The sequence below is a fragment of the Carassius auratus genome, chromosome 38 (assembly GCF_003368295.1).
Source record: "Carassius auratus strain Wakin chromosome 38, ASM336829v1, whole genome shotgun sequence".
Taxonomy (NCBI): Eukaryota; Metazoa; Chordata; class Actinopteri; order Cypriniformes; family Cyprinidae; genus Carassius; species Carassius auratus.
The window spans coordinates 13,966,710-13,994,690 of NC_039280.1; the positions used below are offsets into that span (position 1 = coordinate 13,966,710).

A 27,981-nucleotide genomic window follows, 5' to 3' on the forward strand; every position below is an offset into this window, starting at 1 on the left:
ATAACTAGCGTCCGGTCATTGACTTCCATTTGCTTTAATGAAGAATTGTTTTAAAATATAACTGCTGCAAGGAACTTCAGCCTTCCAAATGCCTTGTAAAATCCAACTTCAAAGGTAGCATGCATTAGAGGTTTCTTAGGTGATTGCAGGGATGTTAAAGGATTCCTGCTGCTTCCATTGACCCTGAACCAGGGTGACTCCATCCATGCAGGAACTGCCTCCCTTGGACTTCCTGTTCTGTGATAGTGCTTTACACATTGATGAGGGAGATATCCGGGTCAGTGCAGTGTAGGATTACACTAAAATGCACAGACGTCTTATGTAAACATTATGAGAGACTGCAGACATATTTTAATGCTGTTAGATGAGGTAGATAAAAATATATACAGGGCTTTGTTTCAAATCTTCACTGCATTTTAAGCTGACAAATCATACAGTAATACATTTAAAAGTTTCAAATCAGACATTTTTATTAAAAGTAATATGTCTATTTAGTGAGAACACAGCAAAGTAAGACATTTATAATGTTTAAAAATAAGCTATCTATTTCTTTTTAACTAATAATCTGGAAAACAATGCAGCAGAGTCTGCCCAAAAGTATTAACCAGAAAAACTTTTTTCAACATTGATAATAATAAAAGTGTTTCTTGAGCATCAAATCAGCATATTAGAATAATTTTTGAAGGATCATGTGACATTGAATGCTGGAGTAATGAATAAATTGCATTTTAAAATATATTCAAATAGAAAAGTTTATTCTAAATTGTTATAATATTTCACAGTATTATTGTTTTTAGTGTATTTTGATCAAATAACTGCAGCCTTGGTGAGCACAAGAGACTTTTGGTAATGTATATCTGAGGGTGAATCTTCATTGTTGATATTGGGTTTTTATTGTACAAAATGGCTTCCTTTGGACTGTTTAGACGGACAAATGGTCAGTGACGCTCAAAACTGGCCAAGCGACTATAGCAGGAAAGGATTTGTGTTTATGTTGTGTTCCTGTGTTTGTTTCCATTATTGCCTGGTGTATAAACTGAAACATACATGGTGGAAAAGTTATTGTAAATAACATGGCAGTTGGTTCCACAAAGTATGTTTTATCCAATATACTGTAACTCCTCACCATATTAAGGCATCAGACCATAATGTTTCATATAAAACATAGTACTTAAAATAATGAAATGAAATACTGTTACAAGGACAAGAAATCAAGGTACCTTAAAGTCCATGTCAGCCATGTAGACAACACAGAGGTGTGGTGTTCCCTCTGGGAGATGCCAAAGAGCCCGTCAAACACAAACGCACAGGCTTCTCGTACTGTAACCCAGTATTCCCTTGTCTTAGAGCCAGGAAAAAGGATAATTTCCTCAACAACTGCTCCACTTTGCTTGTCCCTGGGGTAGACCAGCTGACTAAGAACTGCGCACAAACACTGGAGAGCCTGGCAACTGATATAATGCCACGGGCATAGATGCCTTCAATGGTCAAAAGAGTTAAAGCATCATGGAAGAGAGCAGGTTTCATGTTTCTTTTACAGTTATGTGGAAGGTCATGTGAAGGAATTGAGGAGAAGACGATTCCTATCAGCGGTAGTCAAAGGTGGGTTGCACAAGGTATGGGAATATTGTATTCACCACGACAGAAATATTAAGAAAGAGTATTATAACTTGTATTTACATATCTCTCACGTGACGCAGCACAAGTGCGTTGTATTCATAAATTGCATCAGCATTCCCTGCAGCACTTTTGTCCTTTTTAATGGTCATGTCCATTTATGAATTAATGGCTTCACAAGTCATTTTTAAATGAATCATTCAAAAAGGTGCGAACAAATATATCACTGAAGGAATTCACAGAGTTGGCTACTGAATCCAAAAATTATATCTCTGAATTATTATTTCAATATAGCCATTAGAATGGTCTTTTGTGTATTTTTTTTTACCCTTATGAATAAACATGCAATGATATTGATAAGCAGGCATACCGAATGTAAAATTATGATGACAGAAAATTCTTGTTTTTAATTTTGAAAGCTAAAGATATAGACAGAACTATTAGACTATATTAGTCACTTTGCTCATTTTAGGTTTAAAAGGATATTTAAGCTACAGAATAAACACTGTTTAAAAAATTGGGGCTAGCAAAACTTAAAAAATGTTTTCCAAAAATTATTTTATGTTCACCAAGACTGCATTTGTTACAAAGCAAATACAGTAAAAAAATAAATAAATAATAATAATAATTATATTGTCAAATATTATTACAATTAAAAATAACCATTTTGTATTTTTAAATTTATTTTATGCATTGATTTATTCATGTGATGCATTACTCCAGTCTTCAGTGTCACATGATCCTTCAGAAATCATTTTAATATACTGCTTAGCTGTTCAAAAAACATTTCTTATTATTATCAATGTAAAAAAAATGTTGTGCAGCTTAATATTGTTCGTGGAAACCGTGATACAATATTCTTCATGATTCCTGGAAAAATAGACAGTTCAGAAGAGCAACATTTATTTGAAATAGAAATTATTTAAGTCGTTAGTGTCACTTTGATCAAGTAAATGCCTCTGTGCTGAATAAAAGTACTCATTTATTTCCTGAAAAGTATTGTACATGTCTGCAAACGCTATTCGTAGACTTCCTCCTTTGGAATTTCTAAGGCCACAAAGTCAATTCTATTTTAAGGCAAGCAAATAATAACAAAAACAGAGAAGCACGACATGTTATGAAAAGCTATCACAAGTCTCCAGAGACCACATTCCATTGATAATTACACCTTAGCACAAGTGACTTGTTGAAGGTGGTGAGACTCTGAGCAGCAGGAGCAATGAAAAGAGTGTGAGGAGGAGGAGGAGCAGAGGGGCTCGTACAAAGTGTGGGGTCTTCTGAAACAAAGCTATGTGTGAAAACAGGGGGAGGGGAAGGCGAATGTCAGCACAGACCCACACAGCTCAGACAGAGATGAGGGGATAATGGGTCTGACCCCAGACAAAGGCGAACCGTTAGCCTCTATATGCCACCCAGGGACTGCAGACAACAGGAACCTTCCAGAAACAAAAGGAGAAATAGTGAAACATCGGACGATCAACACCTTCCCTGATCATTTAAATGCACAGGACAACATTTGTTAAGAAAGTCGCTGTTATGTCCTGAAAAGAGGAAAATCAGAAGACCTCTCTGTTTAGAGGCGGTTGCTAGATGAGGGGAGAGTCGTAACACAATCTCTCCTCAAATTCTGCTATAACAGATGCAACCAAACTCTCCACCCAGAAAAGAAAAAGCACTGCAGCTTGAATTCAAATAAGCTGATTGTTCGTGGGTCTGGTGTGAGAGAGTTGGCCAGCCATCTGAAGGAAAGAGAAGCTGATTGTCCCAGGACTCTCTAGTGTGTGAGTGTTACTGCAGGGGGAAGGTAGGGGCACAAAGGCCCTCTGTCTCAGGGAAGGAGTGGGTTTACCTGCACCGGCTCTTGACTTCACAACACCACAGCTGGCCTGCCGAGTGACATCGGGTCAGATACAGCATCTTTTCAGTGTTGCAGTGCAGTGTGGAGCTCATAAGAGATGGACTATTAACCTGTGTGACTGGTCCTCATGTTCTAATGGTTTTTGAAATCGCATGTCATGCAGTGTGAGGTTTTAGATCATGTTTGTTGTTAAAGTGTTGGTAGAGAGGCCCTCTGTAGAGTTATTCACAAAAATGGTATTTTGTCAAATAAAATTCACCCCCCAAAAATTGGCTGAAAATTCACTCATCCTCAAGATGAGTTTGTTTCTCCACTTGAACAGATTTGGAGAAATTTAGCATTACATCACTTGCTCACCCAACGGATCTTCTGCAGTGAATGGGTGCCGTCAGAATGAGGGTCTAAACAGATGGTCTGTTTAGATGTTTTTAACCTCAAACCATCGCTTCCGGTTTCAATAATATTGCTTTCTCTGGTGACAAATCTCGTCTGAAACATGAGAGAAATATGCACAGACCAAGCATCATTAACAAGCAAAAACAGACCAAAACTGTTCTAAACAAATATGTTGGAGGATTTTGATGTGAGAGCACAACAGGGACTTCACAGAAGTAAGTGTTAGTTTGGACTCATATTCTGACGGCACCCATTCACTGCAGAGAATCAGTTGGCGAACAAGTGATGTAATGCTATATTCAAAAATTTTTCATTTATTTTCCCCATGAACTATCGAATTAATGTACAGTTACATTTACTGTTGTTCTGTGAATTTTCATGGGCAAAATACAGTCATTTTAATCAGAATCTTTGCAATCTGGAACTTTATGCAAGGGGCAAAGAATTTCCCCAGCAGATTTTGCAAAAGGACCAAGTTGGTCACACAAATTTCCAACAATGACCAACAGAAACTACTTGGTTTGAAAGTGACTTCTGCGTGGGCAGTGTTTCAAATATTTCTACATGACTGACAATAGACAATGGAGCTTTTTGCCAACAAATTTTCTCCAAAATGTTGCTAATGTGACCACCCTTTACACTGTTGACCTAAATGGACATGTTTTGATTTGCTGGATCTTATCATTCCCATTCAATAGCTCATTGTGGTCATCAAGTTCTATACAGAGTTTTTTATAGAGCACCGACTCCTGCCCCTTAGACTGTTCGGTTGTAGTCCACTGTTTAGGTTTGCGCTTAGGTCTTGACCAAAACGAGTCTACTTTTTTTTTTTTTCATGACACTCCTATTCATTTTTAAATGCAAAAAAAATACATTCTGTGTGAAAAGTGTTTTATGTCTAAATAGATATAAAACATACTAAACTAAGGTTGCTTCTGAAATCACATACTCCAAATAAGTCTTTTGAATAAGTAATTATTTTGCAACTGTTTGACAAAAGTTTGTTCTATAAAGTATGCATGTAGGTAGTATTTAATCTGAATATAAAGCATTCATTGTTATGTTACCTACAATGTCAAAACTCATCTCCTGTGACCTCTTTCAGACTTTTTATATTTGCTTACTATACATTCATCACCTTTTACATTTTTAGGATGAGCAATGCAGCAACAAGAAGAAACAGCCTTTTACAAACATTTTTACACTAAAATAGATCTTTTAACATCTGTCCTTTAAGAAATACAGATTGTCAGTCTTGTAAATCAGCATAACGCTGATCCATTTCATGTCTTCACCCGCTGCTACTACAGTGCTGATACAGAAATACATAAATTCACCCTATTCAGAGAAAATCATCCTGCATTCAGACTAAAATCATTGAAACAGTTTACACTGTTACAAGAAATTCAAGAAAGTCGGTGACAAGAGGAAAATTTGTTTATTAAATCCATTGCTTGTTTTTCTCCATAAAAAGTGCATGCACAATCCCTCCGGATCAAACTAATGTTGCCATCTTCTGGGAAAACATGGCATTGCAAAGTTCCCAAAACCCCTGTCAATTCAAAACAATTTGGACAATTCTAAATTTAACTAAATGAAATGTTTAAAATGATGCACTTTTATTTATTTACTTTTACCAGGACAACCACAGTACATCCAGAATAGAAAAATAATATGCACTTGGCTGCCTTCCTTGGCCTCATTTTTATCAGGTTTGGCTCTTTTCCACTCAGAAGAAACCACCCACTGTAATCATTCTCATCTTTAGTGGGCCAACAACAGGAAAAACATAATAAAAAAAAGGAATTCACTCCCTTCCAAACAATTCCAGCTAACTTCAAGCAAAACAAACTACTGAAACACACAGTATTCGACTCACACATTACAATCAGTCTGATATGAAGTACCCAGGACTCTGAATAGACATGACCTCAGTCAGATCACGCCTGTGCATCTTTAACAGGGCCACTGCCTTGGTTTTGTTTGAAATGACAAAGAACACGGCCCCAGCCACACAAAGCTACCCTGGTAGGAGTATACAGAAATCACAGAACAAAACATCAAATACAAAAAATAAGTCTGCAAGAATATCATTCAGGAATCAAGCTGATATGCATGCGCTAATTTAGATGCATGCTCAGATGTGACCAAAACAAACAAAAGAATAGAACAAAACATGGTTTTTGATCACTGTTTGTCATGGAACAATGAAAGATATCAGAAAGCAGCTTCACATAGGTCCTAATAAAATCCTAATAGCTGTTTCTAACATTTGATTTAACATAAATAACACTTTTATTGCTAAATAAACTCTGCTAATAAGTCACGCACTGGCACAAGTCATGTATTATTTCAACAATGAAATATGCTGATATAGCAACACACGTTAAAATTACTAGCAACTTCTGAAAATAAAAAAGCTTAAATGGATTATTAACCAAAACGTTTACACAAATCAAACAAAACATTTAAACTTGAACTTGTTAAGTGTATTAATTTGATTCTGAAGAATTATTTTTCAAAATCAAAGAATTAGTTTCAAATATAGAATTATGAGGAAAAGTAAGTTTACCTCCACGGTCATTAAAACTGTACACAGAAACCCCAAAAGATCAAAATTAAATTAGTCTTAGAATTGTGTTAGTTTTAAGCTTATTTACACATTTGAAGAGATATTTGACGTGGATAAGCGGGAGAAGGATGTTCACTCATCTGAGCCATTAGCTTGAGGTTTTTGCTCACTGACGTCATCTGAAGGATCACCCTGCATTAAAAACAATACACTTATTATACACTTTATGTACCGTATTATCCGGACTATAAGTCACACTTTTTTTTCATAGTTTGGCTGGTCCTGCGACTTATAGTAAGGTACGACTTATTTATCAAAATTAATTTGACATGAACCAAGAGAAAACATTACCGTGTACAGCCACCAGAGGGCGCTCTATGCTGCTCAGTTCTCCTGTAGTCTACACTGAGCAGCACAGAGCTCCCCTCGCAGCTGGAGACGGTAATGTTTTCTCTTGGTTCTAAATAAATGCGACTTATATGTTTTTTCCTGGTCATGACGTATTTTTGGACTGATGCGACTTATACCTAGGTGCGACTTATAGTCCAGAAAAATACGGTAAACCATATTCTAACAGCTTCTTGAGCCCTGGTCACACAGTGATAAAACAAATAAAGTCTCATACGTGTGATAAAACTCCTTGCAGCTCCTTCATGAGGGTGTCCAGGCTGGACACTGTGCTGTGGAGCTGTTGTTCGTAGCAGCCTTTCTGCTGGGCTGAAGCTCTCAGGTTGTTCTCCGTCTCTCTGAGATTGTTCTTCACCTCCTCCAGCTCTCTCTGAAGACTGTGGTTTGTTGCTTCTAGCTCGACTATATGCTTTGAGTCCTCCTCTACAAAACAGATAGTTTTGATTAGCGATTGAATTGAATTGAGGGTAGAAAAATGTATGCTGATGAATTGTGACTTTCAAAAACAATCAGCTGAATTTACAAAATCACTGAAATCCGAATTCAAATATACAATGAAAACGAGACAAACGAGGTTGTTACCCATTTTAATGTCCTGCTGCATGAGCTTCTGCTCAATTTCCTCTCGGGTTTTCCCGCTCTTCTCCAGCTTCTGCATCATGCTTTCCACATCCACCATGGCTCCCCTGTAGACGATCAGGCTAGACGACTCTCCGCTGTCCTCTGATTCCCGCTTGATCTTCAGACTGGGAAGCAGGCTTTGGTTACCTGTAGGGTACACACAGAGTGATTCAGTCCACTGTAACGTCACGGACTGTACTCTAGTGTTACGAACAAGCCTCTCAGATCCAGCCATCACTCTCTTTGCACACCTAAAAGGTTGTCTATCAGAGCATCAGAGGGCAGCGTGGGGCTAGGCTCGTCCTTGGGTCTGTCCGTTAGCTTTCGATAATGGAAGGACTCTCTAATCAATGGTTTGTTTAACAATTTCTTCACCTGAAAACAAACAAGATATGTCAGTCTGTTAGAAATATGCTATACAGCTTGCAACTAAGAAATTACAGTTAACACATTGTGTCCCGATCGAGCAAGATGCAACTAAAAGGTCAAGCAACAAATATCATTGCTTATATTTTCTCATTATTTATAACTATTATTGACCAATTAAGTATATATCTTTAAATGTAATAAATTAAATATTAATATATATATTAACAATAATACATATAATTACAGACTTTAATATTTAAACAATAATAGCAAATAAATCTCATCATCATCATCATCATCACAAAAACATTAATATTTATTTTATTTTTAACAAATACAATTATTAAATAGTTACATTCAAAATAATAATTAGTAGTAGTAGTACTTTAGTCAACTTTGAACATTTATATAATCATCATCATTATTAATATTAGTATGGTGATAATAAACATTCATATTTATTATTATTGATTTTATTATTTACATAACTGGTATTTCATCAAATTCGTACAACTTTAAATGCATTATTAACTAATATTAACATTATATCAGATAATAAATTTAAAAAATAATTATAATAATTATTATATTTACTATAACACATTTATATTATCATTGTAGTATATAATAGTTAAATATATATTTTTATATAACAAAGAGAAAATAAAGGAAAATTTCCCTAATAAAAAAAAAAAAAAAAACACTAACACTAGCTTCTCTATTCTTTTTGAATTCTATTTATTTTATTTTTATTATACAATAATAATAAAAAACCTTGCTACATATACTGCGTTTTTAACTGAGACTTGTTATAGCACTTGTGTATCATTGCTCTTTTGTTGATTTTGATTGCTTCCATTGTCCTCATTTGTAAGTTGCTTTGGATAAAAGTGTCTGCTAAATGCCTAAATGTGAATTCATGGTGCTTAAACCTTCCCAAGAAAGAACTAAACACACAGCACTGCACAGAAGCAGCACCTGAGCTCTGGAGAGATGCAAGCCCAGCGTGTACATGATCTCCTCCAAGTCCTTCTCCAGCAGGTAGCCACAGTGACTCTGGTCGAAGTACACAAAGGCCATCAGCAGATCCTTGTTAAACGTCACCATCTGCTTTTTCTTCTCATCCTACAGACAGATGGAAAAAATAAAGCATGTCATTCCTCTCACTATCAGAATCCTTTTGTGTTGTCAAAGGAGATCTGTTGTTGACTCACTTTATCTTTAGATGACCTCTCTTTGGACTTCCGTTCATCTCGTCGGTCGTCTCTTCTGTCTCTGCCATTTGAGTCTTCATCATCTTTATCTGAGGAGCACAAAGGATCAGTTTCTGGACCAAAGAATCAAAACTGATCAGAAGTGTGCTGGAGGATCCAGGTGCAAACAGTGTGACCCCTACCATCATCTTCATAGTCGTCTGCGTCTTCTGCCTCCAGTGGGTCATATTCATCTGCATTGTTGTTGCTGCTGCCGTCTTCATTATCATCATCATCTTTGGATTCTTCTCTCTTAATACCCCTCTCCTTCTCCTCATCCTTTACCCAGGAATATATGAAATATCCATATTTAAAAAAAGCTTTAAAAATGCATACATTTGAACAAATCACAATGCTTTTAATGCATTTAACCAGACATAAATCAAAGAATCAATCCAAACATGGTGCCCACACTTTCTGACCAATCAGTGTGATTCTTTTCCAGGTTTTCATGATGCCAAATAAATGTTTTAATGAAAAAAAGAAAAAAAAAGATCAATATTTGCTATGGAAATGTCCATAACTTTTTAAGCTTTTAATAATTTCCATGACTCTTCCAGGGCACATAATTAGTGTGTTGATGCAGGCAATACATTTTTGGCCATTTATATTTAATGTGTTAAAAATATTTTACACCGTTAACACAGGGACAGGACTAGGGACGACAACCCCACTCACAACTGCTGATTCGGTCTCAGTTTTCCTGACAAAAATGTGTGTTTAAGTCATTTAAGAACATGTCTTTGAAATGCAGTAGTTTTCCAAACTGTCTTGGGGCAGCCCCAGTCTCCCTCATCTAACACACCCAGTTCAACTCATAACTGAGATTTTCAGACCTGAGTGGGTCAGAAAATGTAAAAAGTTAATGAGAAAATAAGATGCGTGTCAGATCTGCATCACGTTCAGCAGTGGCAGCTCTTAAGAGTAATAAAAAACCTAATAACCAAGCTGCTGTGATGTCCGTTAATCAACGGAAAAAAAGAAAAGAGGAGATCAATCACTTTTTTTAGCTTTAAGATTTCATCTACAGTATATTTAATTTAAAATGTTGTATTTGATAACTTTGATAACTGTCAATTAAACTGTAATGTTAAATGGCTATAGTCGATGTGTAAATATCAGGAGAAAAAACTTTTTCCTAGAGACATCAGTAGTATTGGTATCCGTGATACGAACCTTCAGTCATAAAAATGATGCACAAATGATTAAACAAATATTAAAAATATACTATCTTTACACTGTTTCTACATTGAGGACTGAATGTGAAATTATTGCAATTAAAACAATTATAAAATTCTGGACGTTAGGTGGAATTCATCGCGATTCATTTAAGAAAAAATATGCTATCAATTAGTGACTTATTTATTCGACTGACAGCACCATATTGAGTGAAACTCTTTTGAAGTATTTCCCCCACCTTCCTCTTCTCATCCTCCTCTCTCATTCTCTTTATGGCTGGCTCTCCATTTTCTCCTTCTTTCTCCTTCTTTACGTCCCTCCTTTCTGCCTCTTTTTTAGCTTTCTCTCTCTTATCTTTCCTCTCATCCTTGCTGGGAAGAGAAGCCAGTGCTTTGTAGATCCTGTAGCCGAAGTCTCGTTGAAGCATCTCATTGAATAATTCAGCAAACAAAGACACCTGAAACAGACACCAATTTATCATCACTGGAAAAATGCTATAGGTTTTATTAATATTTATTGAATTTCTGATTTAGTATTGAATTTTGTTTTTGTACTTAAAGCTACACTCCTTAACTTTTTCAGGGCTCAAAATTTCCAAAATTAATAGAATAAGCAAGTACATCATGAATTCATTTTCCAAACCGTGTTTTTGGCTTGTCCTGAATCACTACGGTACACCAATAAGAAGCGTCTATATTCAGACTATTTCAGCACTTCTGTGATTCATTATTTACATAAACAGAGAGAAGTAGCTGCAATGCTCTTCCACAAGACACACGCAGTTCTGTTTATTAACTGCTAGAGCACCAAAAGTTACGGACTACAGGTTTAATATTTGTTTATTTTAATCTTCAAGTTAAATGTTTAGTAATTTTGTGGGTGTGTTTTTTTTTTTTACCCATTTTTATTTCAGTTTTCTTTATTAGTTATTTTACTACATACAGGTGCTGGTCATATAATTAGAATATAATCAAAAAGTTTATTTATTTCACTAATTCCATTCAAAACATGAAACGTATATATTATATTCATTCATTACACACAGACTGATATATTTCAAATGTTTATTTCTTTTAATTTTGATGTTTATAACTGAAAACTAAGGAAAATCCGAAATTCAGTATCTCAGAAAATTAGAATATTGTGAAAAGATTCAATATTGAAGACACCTGTTGCCACACTCATTAATTAACTCAAAGCACCTGCAAATGCCTTTAAATGGACTCTCAGTCTTGTTCTGCAGCTAATCAATCATGGGGAAGACTGCTGACTTGACAGTTGTCCAAAAGACGCCCATTGACACCTTGCACAAGAAGGATAAGACACAAAAGGTCATTGCAAAAGTGGCCGGCTGTTCACAGAGCTCTGTGTCCAAGCACATTAATAGAGAAGCGAAGGGAAGGAAAAGATGTGGTCGAAAAAAGTGTATAAGCAATAGGGATAACCACACCCCGGAGAGGACTGTGAAACAAAACCCATAAAAAAATGTGGGGGAGACTCCAGAGTGGACTGCAGCTGGAGTCAGTGCTTCATGAACCATTGCGCACAGACGTATGAAAGACATGGGTTTCAGCTGTCACATTACTTGTGTCAAGCCACTCTGGAACAACAGACAGTGTCAGAAGCGTCTCGCTTCAAAAAGGACTGGACTGCTGCTGAGTGGTCCAAAGTTATGTTCTCTGATGAAAGTACATTTTGCATTTCCTTTGGAAATCAGGGTCCTAGAGTCTGGAGGAAGAGAGGAGAGGCACACAATCCACGTTGTTTGAGGTCCAGTGTAAAGTTTCCACAGTCAGTGATGGTTTGGGGTGCAATGTCATCTGCTGATGTTGGTCCACTGTGTTTTCTGAGGTCAAAGGTCAACGCAGCCGTATACCAGGAAGTTTTAGAGCACTTCATGCTTCCTGCTGCTGACCAACATTATGGAGATGCAGATTTAATTTTCCAACAGGACTTGTCCCCTGCACACAGTGCCAAAGCTTCCAGTACCTGGTTTAAGGTCCATGGTATCCCTGTTCTTAACTGGCCAGCAAACTTGCCTGACCGTAAACTTGCTGCAGTAATTCAGCCAAAAGGAGTACCAACTAAGAATTGAGTGATGTACATGCTCATACTTTTCATGTTCATACTTTTTTAGTTGGCCAAGATTTCTAAAAATCCTTTCTTTGTATTGGTTTTAAGTTATATTCTAATTTTCTGAGATACTGAACTTTGGATTTTCCTTAGTTGTCAGTTAAAATCATCAAAATTAAAAGAAATAAACATTTGAAATATATCAGTCTGTGTGTGATGAATGAATATAATATACAAGTTTAATTTTTTGAATGGAATTAGTGAAATCAACTTTTTGATGATATTCTAATTATATGACCAGCACCTGTATAGTTAAACTAAATGAAAATGAGAAACACTGACATAGTAACTGTTTTTCTTTAATATATTTTTTAAAGTATTTAATGTTTTGTGAATTAATATTATTTGAATATTTTTTGAACAATTAATATTATTTGAATGTCAAGTCCCTCCTTTCAGATTATAGGTGAATTATTAATTTGAAAAATCTTGTTATTTTACCTCTCTGCAGTAATGCTCACCTCAAAGGAGTGCTCTTTATTATCCTCCAGTCTGTAGTCCAGCAGCACACTCAAGGACATGATGCTGCAGTCGAATTTGCCGTTCTTGGCAGCCCAGTTGGGATGGACAATAATGGTGGGCTCATCTGGCAGAACATAACGTCTCTCCCTGCGCTGGCGTTCCTGCTCCTCCTGCCGCTTTCGTTCCTCTTCCTGAAGGGAAGATTTTTTTCCATGTTAGTATGCAATTTATCAGACAGATCAGGATCCTCTGATCTTTCCTCACCTCTCGGTCATCCTCCGGTCTGCAGCACTCATCCTCCTCCACACTCGGAGGTTCAGGCTTCTCCGGCTCCTTTGACTCCTCCACCTGCTCCTCCACCTTCAGCTGTTTGGTGAGGCGAGCAATCAGCTGAGACTTCAGCCCTTTAGAGCTAAGTGAACGGCTCTCCAACTCCTTACGCAAGTCATTGACCTGTGTGCAAATTCATTTCATCAGCCCTTTGAACGCTCCATGCTTTGTTCTCCAGTGCATTTCTATGACTACTCCAGTGTTTTTTTAAAACAATTTTATACAGATATGCTATGTACTCAACTCTTTGAAACTATGATTAAACGTAACAGTGCACGAATGTCCTAAACAACTATTAATGGACAGATTGATGTAAACACTGTTCTGCAAGCAATTAAAAGAGGAGAAAACTTTTACAAATTTGCAATGTTTAATGAACTAAAAACTGTGAAATATTAATCACAATTAAACAATTTTTTTTAGTGTCACATGATCTTTCAGAAATCATTCCAAAATGATGATTTAATTCACACAATATTGCCTATCATCAATGTCAAAAACAGTTGTGCTTCTTAACACTTTTTGTGTTAAAGGTGCCATATGCAAAAATTGAGGTAAAAATATCCAAAAAATTACCTACACGCATCAAAAGAATGAGAAGAAATAAGGGCGATGATATCATTAAAAAAATGTCAAGTTATAGTGCTGCAGAGATATCAACCTTAATTAGCATTAGCATTACTAGCCCCGGCCCGACAGGTGTCGTAATACCAGTTTCGGCCATTGGAGGCGGTATGCTGGCAACATGACTACCAGCCAACCTGCAATACACGAATAACTCGCACGGCTTGTGGGTGTACCTGAACCTGATGTCAATCATGTGGAAAGAACAGCCCACTATATCATTTCAGTTCAGGGAAGAGAGAGAAAGGATGGCTCAAGCCCTTGGCAAGAGACCACCACCGCGCTCGGAATCACAAATAAAATCCGATAAGAAAAGGAGCCGAACCAGAGTAAACATCAGCACTTCTTTCAATCACTGGAGACAACTGATGGACCTGAAAGAAATGAGGTTCGTCTCCGAACTTGCAACATTTCTTTTGGATTGGTAAGTTAGATGCTGTTAGTATTTCGCTAGAAGTTTGTGTATTTGTTTTCGGGAAGTTATAACATAGAAATGTATAGAAGGCTGTTCGATAAACGTGCTAATGTTAGCGATGGCTAACCGTAGCTGCGTTTGATAATTAGCTAGCTATAACTTACCCATTTTTTTATATCATAACTAACCTGCTCTGTCTAGTCTGTTTGTCTCCGTGTCCTCTTTGCTTCGTGGTTTTTCTGTGCGTGAGAAAAGTGATGTGTGGCGTGAAAGTGTGTGAAAAGAGTCAATTGCGTGTGTCTCACGGTGAATGCTTGAGAGTTGGCAGCTCTGGTTACGTTGGTTGACGCTAGCTTGGTCAACATCAGCTGTCTGATGTTGACCAATGATGTTGACAGAATGCTGTCTGTCAAATTAATTTAATTCAAATAATGTGTATATACAACTCAAAATGTAATATAAACAAAATGAATAGGAACATATTCACTGGTAAAGGTGAAGGGGAGTAGCTTGAAGATGTCATGTTTCAGAATAACTTGACATCACCCAACATTCCTCTGGAGGCAAAACGTCCTCTTAGGCTTCGGCTATGGCTGTAGGGTTGTTGTGAAGGTAGGGGCGGAGCATAGAGACTATGCCGTTTCTCGTTTGTTACTCTAGAGTAGACCAATTCATACTGCCCCCATCTGGTATGGAATGTGGAGTATGACTTGATTTTTTTGCCAGACATGACAGATGGCACCTTTAACTGTGATTCTTTGTTTTAGGATTCTTTGCTGAGTTTAAAGGAGCAGCATTTAGTTTACTTAGTTGTAATAATGTAAAAGTCCCATTTGATAAAGTTAATGTATTCTTGATTTGTAATAAATAATATTTGAATTCCAAATATGACTACTGGATGGTGATGTATTTTGTTCAAGGTGGTCTATATTTATGTCCCAAAAATTATTTTAACCATGAAGTGTCTATAAAAAAATTGTCCAAAATAAAGTTTTGAGAGATTGTGACTAAACTAAAAAACTATTGGTTATTATATGCCTAAGCATATAATAGGTTCATAAAGAATGTAAAGACCCCATCAAAACAGTTCAGTTTGCTTGTGGGAATCTCACCTTCATGGATTTCGGATCAAGCTTAGACCAGTGAGTCGGTGTCGTGACTTCCTTTGAATCATCTTCATCCTTATCCTCCTCCTCCTATGCACATTATTTGAAAGAGAGAGGAAGAGAAAAAAGAAAACGACATGTTAACACACCACTCTCAGACAGAAAGATGTTTTCTGAAACAAAAGTTGATCCGTGCAAGAAGCAAGGTCACAACTGTCTCTCATTGTCTCCTCCTACTGAGCTCTTGACTGGGTAAAAAAAATAATCCACTGCTAGGATACACGGAAGCTCTCTAGCTTTCAGAAACAGATCCATATCCCACTCATCAGCCAATCAACAGTTCTGTGGAATACAAAAAGATAATCAATGGTTCAAAAGATGGACATGGGACAGATGCACTCTGAGAAGGTCCCCAAACCCTACATCTATGTTTACTGCTGCCTTTTTTGGGCCCACATATACTCTTTTTAGCTCGTTTTCTTTAAAACCTAGCCAGAACTGTCCTCCCTGGAAAAATCACATCCACAAAGGGTCTAGGCACAGTCCAATCAGAGAACAGCGTAAAAAATAAATAGAAATATAAAATAAAATAAAAAAACATACAAGAGACAGAACTCGGAGAGAGTTCGGCAGATACTGAACAGGAAAACAAAACACACACAAACATCATAAACACAACTGGCTCTTCAGATTCCAGCAGTCATTTTCTAAATTGGTCTCATTGGTCCATGTGTCAGATTTTAAAGGGGGGGGTGAAATGCTCGTTTTCACTCAATATCCTGTTAATCTTGAGCACCTATAGAGTAGTACTGCATCCTTCATAACTCCAAAAAGTCTTTAGTTTTATTATATTCATAAGAGAAAGATAGTCTGTACCGATTTTTCCCGGAAAAACACGAGCGGCTGGAGGCGTGGCATGTGGGCGGAGCTAAAGAATCACGACACATGTAGGCTTTTGCGTTGAGAGCGTTTGGAAGCTCTGACATTACCGTGAGGAAAAAAACATCCAAAACAAACCATGGCTTACAGTCAGATTCAGCCAGAATTCAGAATCAGATCCCAAGGCTGAAACTGAACGAGAGCAGCAGCAGCAACGACTCGCTCCGAGCGGGGCTCGAACCCGGGTCTCCGGCATGGGAGGGGACGCACTAACAAGGAGGCAGAGATATTTGAAGCAGTTTTACTCACCGCCTGCAGTTCCAACACACGATCGTGACCCTTTTTCGTTGGGATTGCATCATCCTTAAGAAATAAACAATACGCAAATCCGTCGTCAAACTGTGCCTTGTTTGTAAAACAAGCATCTTCGAAATGCAGGGAACAAACACAAACACTTGCACAACTCCGTTGATGTTCTGTAAAAATAAACTCCATCCACTGGTCCCTTAATGCTGTTTTTTTTTTTGGTAATCTGTGCAGGGTTGTCTTGCCCTGGCAACCAAAAACACACTTCTTTTGTGACATTTCGCGACGCTCTCGCTCTGGTCAGTGAATGTCTCGTCTCTGCTCTGCTCTACAGGAGCACGCGCTCTTCCGGCAGAAGTGCCCTCAGGACCCATATAAGGAAATTCAGCTCCATCTAACGTCACACAGAGCCATACTCGAAAAAAACTTTCCGAAACTTGTGACAAACCGGAAGAGGTTTTTTTGGAACAAAAATACTCCTTCAAACGTACAACTTAATTTTTGAAACTTTGTCCATGTTTAACATGGGAATCCAACTCTTTAACAGTGTAAAAAACTCTGTATGCATGAAATAGCATTTCACCCCCCCTTTAAAGTTAGGATGTGTTGAAATTAAACAGGAAGTTTAGAGTTATCTCAATCACGGCTGGCAATCGTGCATTTGACTGAGCTGGAAGCTGTTTTACCAGTTGACAGGTGTCATAAAGTAGGACCTAATTTCTTCCGGCTGTGTGTGAGACTGCGTGACAGAGGGAGAGCAGCAGGAAATGGGGTGGAGGGTCAGGGATGAGACAGTGATGAGAGGAAGAAATGGTAAAAGTGGGTTCTGTATGATGCCTGTGATACTTGTCTGTTTCTTTCAGTGTTTTCTGAGTGTTTTGTTTGTCTATTCCTGTGCCTGTGAGAAGCGGAAATGAGAAGAGAGGGATTAGCGTTCAGTGCCTGTTCTCCATCAGCCTCCTTCCGTTCAGCCAAGAGTTTCTCTGCCAGCTGCTCCTTGAGTCCACGGGACAGGCCCTCCCACTCTGAGCGGGTAGGAAGACAATGCCAAACATCCGGGAGAAATAAAACCACTGTCTCCACATGTGCGGGGACTGTCCGCCCTTTGTGAGTCTCCTCAGGGCGGTGATAGCGTATCTCTGCAAAACGATACCTGTCGCAAAGGAAGAAGCGCGTTGGAAAGAAACATTCTGTGAGACATCACCCATTTCCCCCAACACACACATACACACACACAAACAAACACAAAGCTCAGATCCCCTCGACCCCCCGAACGAGACACGTATGAGAAAATACAGTCTGTGGAACTCCACGAGGGGTTTCTCAGGATGAACGGCAGCCACGCATCAGGGAGGTCGACACACAATATCAAAAACGACGAAGACCCCGCCCCCTGCACCCGTCAATCTGAACCGGGACAGATTCAGACACAGTGAAAGCAAGTTAAATATGTAAGATATTTAACACAAGGCAAAGGTCAGAGAGAACAGAAAGTAACGATGGCGGCAACTCCTCTGGCTCTGCTCTCGGAGCAAAAGAATCAATGCATTCACCACATAGATATAAAGGCAGGACTGCCACACACATTAGCGTAAACATTGCAAAACAAAATTATGAACACAAAAGCATCGAACATGTCAGGAGATACACTGCTGTGTCAAAACCATGCAGTGGGTCACAGACTTTAAGATGTTGTCTGCCTTTTATTTCCATTTTTTTAATTGTAAAAGATGCACACATGGAGATTACAAGGAAATGCATCGGCACAGACCAAGAAAGGAGATGTACTTACCACTGCGTGCATAAACTCAGATCAATGCCTGTCAGAGCCTTACAACAACGTATGGCTGTCTTTATGAGGACAGAGGCATCGTTTTCTGGGTCGGCCCCATCCAAAGAGGGAGACCAGTGACCCCCGATGGCCATGGCCTCGTCCTTGCCCCGCATCCCCACCAGGAACTGAAAACAGAGGAGTTCAAATGGGTTACGAGATGCTGGGAAGCCACTGAGCGCTCTGAAGGAGGCGTATGTGGCGGACACAGGGAGAGACAACATCAGACGAGCTTATTCCACACAGCAAAGCGTTCAGCAATGGAATAGGACAGATACACATCACAGTCAGCTCCCCAACACCAACAGAGACTCTCCAACATCAAACACAGGAGTGGACAAACATCAGTGTTCAGGGGAATAAGGAAACTAGTTTCAGTGTACATTATATTAAAGGTGCCATAGAATGCAAAAATCACTTTTATAAGGTGTTTGAACACAGTTGTGTGGCCGCAGTGTGTGAAAACAACAAACCAATAATGGTAAAAACCCACCCACTCATTGTTTTATAATCCCAATAATTCTCTCCACATGAGCAGTTCAAGGTTTCTCACTACTATGACGACGTAGTCGGGGAAAGTCCCGCCCATTTGTGACGCTCTCTGCTCTATTAGCATATACACAGCCCTGAGTGAGAATCAGCAGCCCGCCATTACTGTTCTTTTGCTGTTACTGTAGGTACAATGTCAGCACCAAAGAACCATTAAAAGTGTTGTGTGTTGGGATGCACCAACAAACATAGGAGTCTCCATAGACCGCTGAGGACACGTGGTTAACTTTTATTTTCGAAGGAAATGTCCCGGAAAAAAAGGAAAAGTCCTATTCATTTGTGCTAATATTTTACACAGGACTGCCTCACAAATGAGGGACAGATCAGCCCTGGAGTTGTGCAATGATTGCTTCTGAAAGAGAGATCAATACCAATGCTATGTGCGCAAATGTCCAGACTCCAGACAAAGTAAGCATCAGGCATCATATTTTGTTTTCCAAAAGAGATTCTTGGCTCTCTCTGTAAGGCTAATGTTGCTAAAGCTTTCATTGCCTCTGCCTGTTTTCACTAATGCTGTCTATGTGCTACCAGAAAGATCGTGATTAGGAATGTGGTAGTTAAAAATTGCATTTGGAAGAAATGTGAGGTCAGTAACAGGGTCATCACCAGTTAAACCATTTCACCGGTGGTATGCCCGCAAGAATGAACTCTTGAAGCTCCCCAGGGTTGCCAGGTTTTCACAACAAAACCCACCCAATTGCACGTTTTGAGGGGGATGCCCCAGTAAAAACTGTATTCTGGTGGGGTAAAATACTTGGTTTTTGGTAGGATTCCCCTGGTAAAATTCAGATTTTAGGGGCTAAATATCACGTTATTGGGGTCGCTTAAACCCACGGGAAAACCGCAGAATTGGACTCGGGAGCTCCTGCTCATTTTCATTTAAAGGAAACAAACACAAACAACAGCGCATTTTGGCTCATGCCCTAAAAATGGCAATTTCAACAAGCTATAAAAAATGAACTGTGGGGTATTTTGAGATAAAACTTCATATACACACTCAGAGAATCAGACATCAGAGAACAATTTAAAACATTTTATCAATGCATTCTATGGCACCTTTAAGTTAAATCCCATTCAACGTTTGAAATTTTAATAGTGGGTAAATTACGGTAAACATTACCTTTGTAAAAAATATGGGGTCAGTCAGATTTTTTTTTTTTATTAATACTTTTATACAGCAAGAATGACTGTAAAGATATTTAATAACAACTACAGTCCCCGACACATTAATGTTGTCCATCCCTGTGAAATACTACAGCATTAAGTGCAAGACAATTTTTGTTAAATAGCATGTAGTAATTAGTACATAAGCTGATTACACAAACTTTTTGCTGCTGTTAGTAGTGTAATTCAGAGAGCTGTACCTTGATGAGACGGGCAGGGTGCTGGAAGGAGTCTCTCAGCTCTGATGGATCTTCTGCCAGAGCACAGGACTTATGATACAGCTCATCTAGACTAGGGTTGGCCAGCAGCATTACCTATAACAATCATATTAATTATGACTGCCAAAAACCACTTAATCAAATCTGGTAAGAAGCATTATTCTGAAATGAATTTGACAATAAATTACTCAAAAAAGATGACCATTACCTTTGCACTGTAGGTGTGATTGGCATCAGGTGGGTCCAGCACAGCCGTGTTCTTCACCAGAGAGTCCACCTCTTTATGCATGATGTGGAAGTTACAGTAGTTTCCAAAGGTGAAAGGTCGAGTTAAGGGGAAGGCATCCACCCAGGTAAATACAGCGTCAAAAAAGTCACTGGGGATGTAGAGGCTCTGATACCTCCGCCGTAACTCCATCATGTCACAGTTGCAACTGATGAGAATAGAGACAGTCATATACCAAACATCTAAACAACACTAAAGTGTGCATCATAATACTTATAAAAGCAGATTCCAAGATCTCTGTGTGTCTTTTGATTCTGTGGTGCTCTTAATGTAAGTTTAGCATCCGTGAAGGTCAGATTTAATTACTTTTCAGATTCTTCCACGTCGAGGATGAATAAAAATACAAGTATACAAAAAAAAAAAAAAAAAAAAAGTCTGTCTACTAATTTGCAACCAAACATCAAGATTCTTCCTTTATAACAATTAACTTACCCATCGAGAGAGAATTTGGAGAACTGCACAGTATATCTCGGGACGACTTTGCGTGGCCGTCTTGGAGAGCGTTCTCTACGAGGCGATCGGTCTCTAGAACGCTTCCGTGGGGGTGAACGTTCTCTTGATCTCCTTCGCTCTCGCTCTCGCTCTCTTTCCCGACTACACAAAAACAGGCAAAGTAAAGCATGAGCTTGTAAAGCAAATAAAGACTGACAATATTTTCAGACTAAACTGCTGAAGCAATTGTACTTGCGGTCATCCTTCCTCAGGATGAGTTCTGGTCGGTCACTGCGGCTGGGGAAGCGGGGTGAAGGGTCCACGCGCCTCACTTGTTGCGGCTGAGGCATCATCCGCACCGGGGGCTGCAGCAAACCCCCTGAGAACACGGAGTCTACACATGGCAGAGAGAGAGATGGGAGATCAGATCTGATTCTATAAAGGAGCGACTCTGTGAAAGGTGGAGGGGTCTGATGAACCTTTAGGGGGAGGCTGGGGTAGCAGGGGCTGTGGGGGGTTCTGCAGCAGTGGGGCCAGAGAGGCAGCGGAGAGCTGGGCCTGCAGAAGAGAAGGAGGAGGTCCCTGGGCCGGGATGCTGAAGGTGGTGGGCGGGGGGAGAGACTGCAGCATGGTGGGACCTTGTTTCATCATGTTTGGGCCTGGCGGCTGGCTCTGAAAAAACAAAAGAGATGGAACAAAAGATCTCATAATTCATGTGTTCAAGCTAAAAAGTCCCAAAAGATAAAAGTTAAATAAAGATAGTAAACACTGTTGTTGTTGTTGTTTTTATATATAATTTATACTACTATTTTTAAATAAATTAAATATTAATTTCAGCAGGCATTCAATTTATCAAAAATGACATTTATAATGTTCCACAAATTCTGCTCTTTTCAAAGAATTAATTTGAACTTTCTATTCATCAAATATGACAAATTCATCTTTTCCATCACTGAAATAAATTATAATTTAAAATATATTAAAATACAAAACTGTATTACTGCCTTTTCTGTAATTTTACTCAAATGCAGCTTTGTAAAGTCATTTATAAACTGTACCGACTACAAACCTTTGAACAGTAGCGTATATATATTTAAAAATGAAAATTTACTAAATGCAATATAAAAATGACAAATTCAATTAACATCACCTAGCTCTGCAGACACCAAGCCAAGATCTATTGTCTAAACACAAACACATTACTGCACATTGATTCATTTCATCAAAACGATTACAACAGCTTTCAGCTAGGGGCTATAAAAAACAAGATTTCAAATATATAACATTAATCCAATACATATTGTTGAGATAACCTGTTTGATAGGATGGGTGGAAAATGTGCCTAAATGAGTAATCAAGGAGCTCTAAACCCAGTGAAAAGAAAGTAAATGGTTAGAAATAGCTGGAAACAGAGGAAGCAGAAGTACTGCTATTAACACTTGCTGGTTTTGGCCCCTGTTAAGAGACAGAATAGATTTCTCAAGTCTTGCTTAAAAAAAAAAAAAAAAAAAAAAAACTCACAAATTGCACTTTCTTTCAAGAAGAAAAAAAATGATAATAAAACAGACAGCAGTCTGCATTTGGTTTATCATCATGCACCTGCTCAGTGTGACATTTGTGTCCAGGTGTACAGATGTCAAAAGTGCAGGTAATTCACACTATGAGGTTTAAAAAAAATAATACACACAAAAACAGCAATAGTAACAAGACCAGACTTTCATTGTTCTTTACTTTATAAAATCTTGGTTAAAATATTTATTTTAATTTGTTTAATTATATACATTAATATTTGACCTTAAATTCTGTAATTAAGTTAATTTATTTGTAATTAGTTTATTTCTTATTAGTATTAAGAATCATCATAAAAGTAAGAATTTCTGGTCTTTGGACTACTGAAATTTTTTTATGAAACTCTAAAGAAATACAATTAAATAGTGCATTAATAACGCAGCAGGTGCTGATTAGCTAAAGATGAAATCTATGGATTGCGAGAAAAATGTTTAATTACAAATATAACACGCAAGCTGTGAGCTGTAGTACTGGGTGAAAGGGCATCAACAGAGATACTTGTCTTGGGTGGAAGGTAAGAAACCCAAGGACATGTGACTAAAGAGAGTGGAGGAGCAGGTCAAGCAGAAGACAAAGGGGAGGAGCAGGAGAGAATAGGGATCTGGGGCTCAGGGGTCAAGTGGTATGGGTTACATTCTGTCTTGAATCCACCGCAGAGTGTATGTCAGAGTATCGCTGCATTCTTGCTTCAGAGTTAAAGCTGGACAGCTGTGGGGAAACCTGAGGTAAGGGCTGAGGCGGCTGGTGCTACATGGAGATTAAGAACACACAAATCAACAGCAGTATCATGAAACACTGTGGAGGCAGAACCATATCAGACTGTATCTGCCAGGGATCCTCTCAGACCACGTGGGTTTGCTTACCGTTTGGTTGGGCAGCTGAGGTAACGTCTGGATGCGCTGGGCATTCCACTTGAAAGGCATGTTGGGATTGTAGACAGCTTCCACCAGAACACGATCGCCGACTTGTGGTGTTTTCCCCTTAACCGCACTACACAAAACAAACAGAAGTTACACACCTGACCTTGAAAGCTCTCAACTACAACTGTACATTTACAATATAATGCACCTGAGCTGGAAGAAGACATCTTCATCGACAAAGCCGAAAGTATCATGTAGCTTGCTGACGACCCCGGTGAAAACACGCTGCTTTTGGGGTTGGGTCTGCTGCTGGTGGCTGGAGCGCGGGGTCGGGTAGGATACGGTTATCTGTGCCGTCTGCTGCGGGTTGGACAGGCTCAGGCTGGTGGGCAAGGCAACAGGGGGCTGCGAAAACACACAGCACAAGGGTTAGAACATAAACTGCTCATAGCCGGCAATCTTAAGATATGATATGATACAATACAACAAAGTCTGAAATTTGTCTCGCGTTCTAGCAGGTTCACTCACAATTAAAAAGCGTAATCACATGGAAAAAAAAAACATTCAAACACTGATACAGGTTTAATAGGGATCTCTTGCATCATTTTACACATTTAAAAATAGTAAGATGTGCTTTGCAAGAAAAAATATGTGTAAAATGATGCATATGCAGATTTTGGAAACACAGTGTACCTGTGATAGCAGGGCTTGTTGGGGCTGTGGAAGCTGTTAATAATCAAGAAAACACAAAAGATTATACACTAACTACAACAAGGCATAAAGCTTTAACATGAATATATTTCATTTATTTAAAATCCAAAATCTTTAGCTTTTTAAACATAAGCTCCATATACCACATTACACCATTCAAAAATGCTGGGTCAATATAGATTTTTTTAAATGTCTTGCTCACCAAGGCTGCATTTATATAAAAAATAATAAATTCATAAAATAATATATTGTTTTCTATTTCAATGTATTTATAGTTTTTAAACAATATTATTACAATATTTTAAATTGTAATTGATTCCTCTGAAGCCATGATCCTTCAGAAATCATTCTAAAATGCTGATGTTTGATCAGTCAATTTTGAATACATTTCTAAAAATTCTATTTCAGGACCAGCCACATCTACTAAGACTGGAAGACAGTCCTGCTAGTTAAATAATGCAGAAAGGCACTCATGCACTGCAGCACTTGCCCTCTTTAGAGTAACCTCTGTGCTGACTGCAGCCCTTTTAGTTCATCTGTCATGATGTATTCATTTATAAACCCAACAGGTTCTTTTATCCAAAGAGACTTGCAGGGCGCAAACATTATCTTGGAATCAAACCCATGACCTTGTGGTATGCACGAGAAGTCACAATGAAACATAAAGACATCTTTCATGATAAAAAACTAGGACTTTGGAAAAGCTAAGAGGCAGGATGAGAGTGAGTGTATGTACCTGATGTGGGACGTTGTAAAGAGTTTGCTGAGGTGGAGGAGCTTGAGGTGGCTGCTGTTGCTGTTGTTGCTGCTGCTGCTGTTGCTGATGCTGATACTGCTGCAGGGCTGAATTGATCTGCGACTAAAATAAAACACACTAGTGTCTCAAGACTGCTCACTGCAGGCTGGGGGAAGGGCTCAGGTTACAGCACTCCAACACTGAACATGCTGGAAATGCAGATGAGTACAATTCAGAATGATGGAGGGAGCACTTCATGCATTGGAGTGAACAGAATGAGATTGGGTTAGGTGCAGAGTATGCTTTGCATAACTACTGCTATTTTTGGAAGATAATAGGTACTATACTAGGGATGCATGATTAACTGAGATAAAACCAAAATTACGTTATAGCTTTTATCAAATATCAAGGGCTTTGATTTAATTACAAAAATATACGTTCTGCATGTTTCAGAGTGAGGCGTGATATTGTGAGAGGCTTGGTTCACAATGCTGCTGCACAAATTCCATCTCTGCATCTAGTCTGAGTTTGGGTTTAACGTGCATTTGGGAATTCAACATTTGGCAATAATCGTCCCATGTTTGTGATGAGAAGTGCTTCATCTAAGAGAATCATTAAGGTATTTTTCCATCAAAATAGAAGTGTAATGGTTTACCGTTTGAAAATGAAGAAATTAAAATATTATTGTACTTTTAAGGTTGTAATATTAAAAAAACAAATGTATGACTGGATTATTTTCCTAAATACTCTTTTTTTATTGTTGTTTAACAGTGAAACATTACAACAGTAATGTATTGTGTTTTATATTTAGTAATGTTTATATTTTTATTGAATAATAATAAAACTAATGCTCATAACACTCATAATAATAATAATAACAATAATAATCATAATAATACACATAATATTAATAATTTATATAGTTTTTATTATTGTTATTATTATGTCCAAATTGTGTAGTCCCACAAACAAGCACAGAAAACTTTTTAATTTTTTTTAATCTCATTTTAAATTGCAATCACAATTTTTTTTCTTCAGAAAAAAAAAAATAATAATTATATATATATATATATATATATATATATATATATATATATATATATATATATATATATATAAATGGGAATAATAATGAAAGGCACTGTAAGTGCTTTCAATTCATTTATCACACTGAAAACGAACATGATTGTTATTCGGTATGAATCTGGGATAACTGCATACTATTCACAGTGTACCTACAATATACTAATCTAGCATGTTAATATGCTGTTCCAAAAATAGCCAAAGGCTTTATAGTGGATTTACTCCAGCTGTATTACGGTGATGGATCACAGCCAGGATCTCACCTGCTGTAACGCAGCGGCGGCTGCGGCGGCCTGCTGCTGGAGCGCTGCGGTCTGCTGCGAGAGCTGGTAGTTGGCAGCAGACTGAGAGTTGAGGGAGGCTAAAGCCGACTGCTGAGTGTACATCGGAGACGCTCCCAAAAGGGATGGCTGCTGTACTCCTAACGCTATGGGAGACATGTGTGAGATTGTAAGGACATTGTAACTGCTGTCAACAACTTTGAAACAAACACAAGCAAACTTTGACCAGTCAATGAAACCCAAACAAAAACATCTTGAGCTTTGACCTTCACAATACAATAAAGCTCGAAATTATGAATGCATGTGTATAGTAACATTTAGTTATTTGTAACTGAAAGTGAAAATAATGCAGTGGCAATGATAATACGTATATTGTTGAATTATGATGACTTACAGTGCAAACTGTTCATGTCCAGTGACTGTCCTGAGTGGCCGTGCTGTGAAACCGCTGTCGCCGCATATTGGGCCGCCCACGGAGGGTTCTTCTGACCCCCGAACTGGGCCATGGAGACCTGCTCACGTTTACTGCTGGACCAGGTGGAAGATTATTTCCTGTGGGGTCGGGAATTAAACTTACTATAACTACTCGCATAAAACTGTTTAAACAGGTACTGAAATATAGTGGATGCTCGCCAAGAAAACATTACTGATAATCACAAGACATACAAAGTCAGAGGTTTTCATCTTTTTAAGTTTAACGCCCCTTTGTCATACACAACAACAAAAAGGGGCCCATATATAAACTACATGATATATTATTACTACAACTGCTGAATATTGAGCTGTTAATAGATTAAAATACTCAAACTTACATTTACTGTTTTTTTTTTTTATATAGTTAACACATTAAGGTTATCATTAAAGACTAATTAAGAGCAAGATTGTTAACTTAATGTAAAAAAAAAAAACATACATGCTGTCTATTTAGGGAGCGTACTAGTTTTTGAAACACAGCCAATGCCATCTGTCAGCTTTAGAACACCAGCAGACTGTTTACAACCTCTCCCTGCTGTAAAACTCCAGATAAACAACGAATAAGAAACATTAAATTGTTTATGACCTTTTGTTGGAAGACCCAAATCATCAATTTCATCACACAATTCTTTTATCTATAGTCTAGCTTAGCACACTAACGCATTCTCAATGCAGCAAGCTAGCGTTAAGCAGCTAACGCAGCAGCAACACTGACCAAACCATTTAAAACCTTGTTTTTATGTCTCTCAACCACTACGAAGCGTATTAACTTAAACTAAAGAGCAGTTTCAGTGGTAGTATGTAAAGCACAGCTGTGCTGACTGCAGTGTTTTGTCTTTCAGCAGTGCTGTCTGATCCGGGCCCTCGCGTGAGCACACTGTCTAGTGATCTGTCCACGCACTTACTAGTCTCATTTACACCTCACAAGAGTGTACGGTGTGCGCAGAATAACACGCAGTCGCGTGCATGAAAAAGCATGAATAAAATAACAACACTTCAGTCAGCATATAAGCATGCAAGCTAACTGTTATTATCTCTGCTTACCCTCCGTCGTCTCTCATTCACCGGTAGACGCACTGAACTCGAGATGAAGCGCATGCGCAGTTCGCTTCAGTGCAACACCGTTCCAGGATCGGGGAAAACTTGACAGTGCGCATACTGAAGCAAATCCAAACAATCCTACACAATATGTTATGTATATGTTATATGTAGTACATAAATATCACAATGTTTTTAGACAAGCTGGAACTGTAGACTGT

At 38.3% G+C, this 27,981-nt stretch overlaps 1 protein-coding gene across 3 annotated transcripts; it reads right to left on the reverse strand.

Annotated features, from left to right (window-relative positions):
• Positions 1-5,293: 5,293 nt before the first annotated feature.
• Positions 5,294-27,896, reverse strand: LOC113057160 (cell division cycle and apoptosis regulator protein 1-like). 3 transcript variants are annotated; one of them, XM_026224289.1, is made up of 26 exons: positions 27,767-27,896; positions 26,643-26,800; positions 26,231-26,394; positions 24,885-25,007; positions 24,131-24,163; positions 23,646-23,842; positions 23,441-23,567; positions 23,211-23,324; positions 21,488-21,680; positions 21,261-21,402; positions 21,009-21,170; positions 20,499-20,724; positions 20,273-20,386; positions 18,321-18,487; positions 17,471-17,681; positions 15,350-15,433; positions 13,133-13,321; positions 12,868-13,059; positions 10,512-10,730; positions 9,238-9,373; positions 9,056-9,144; positions 8,820-8,966; positions 7,724-7,847; positions 7,434-7,619; positions 7,069-7,274; positions 5,294-6,635 (listed from the first exon to the last, which is right to left on the reverse strand). In XM_026224289.1, the coding sequence occupies exons 2-26, from the start codon at positions 26,752-26,754 to the stop codon at positions 6,576-6,578; spliced, it is 3,717 nt and encodes a 1,238-aa protein (XP_026080074.1). In that variant the 5' UTR covers positions 26,755-26,800; positions 27,767-27,896; the 3' UTR covers positions 5,294-6,575. The 3 variants fall into 3 exon arrangements, with proteins under 3 accessions (XP_026080074.1, XP_026080075.1, XP_026080076.1); XM_026224290.1 differs by lacking the exon at positions 27,767-27,896 and adding an exon at positions 27,628-27,647; XM_026224291.1 differs by lacking the exon at positions 23,211-23,324.
• Positions 27,897-27,981: the final 85 nt, after the last annotated feature.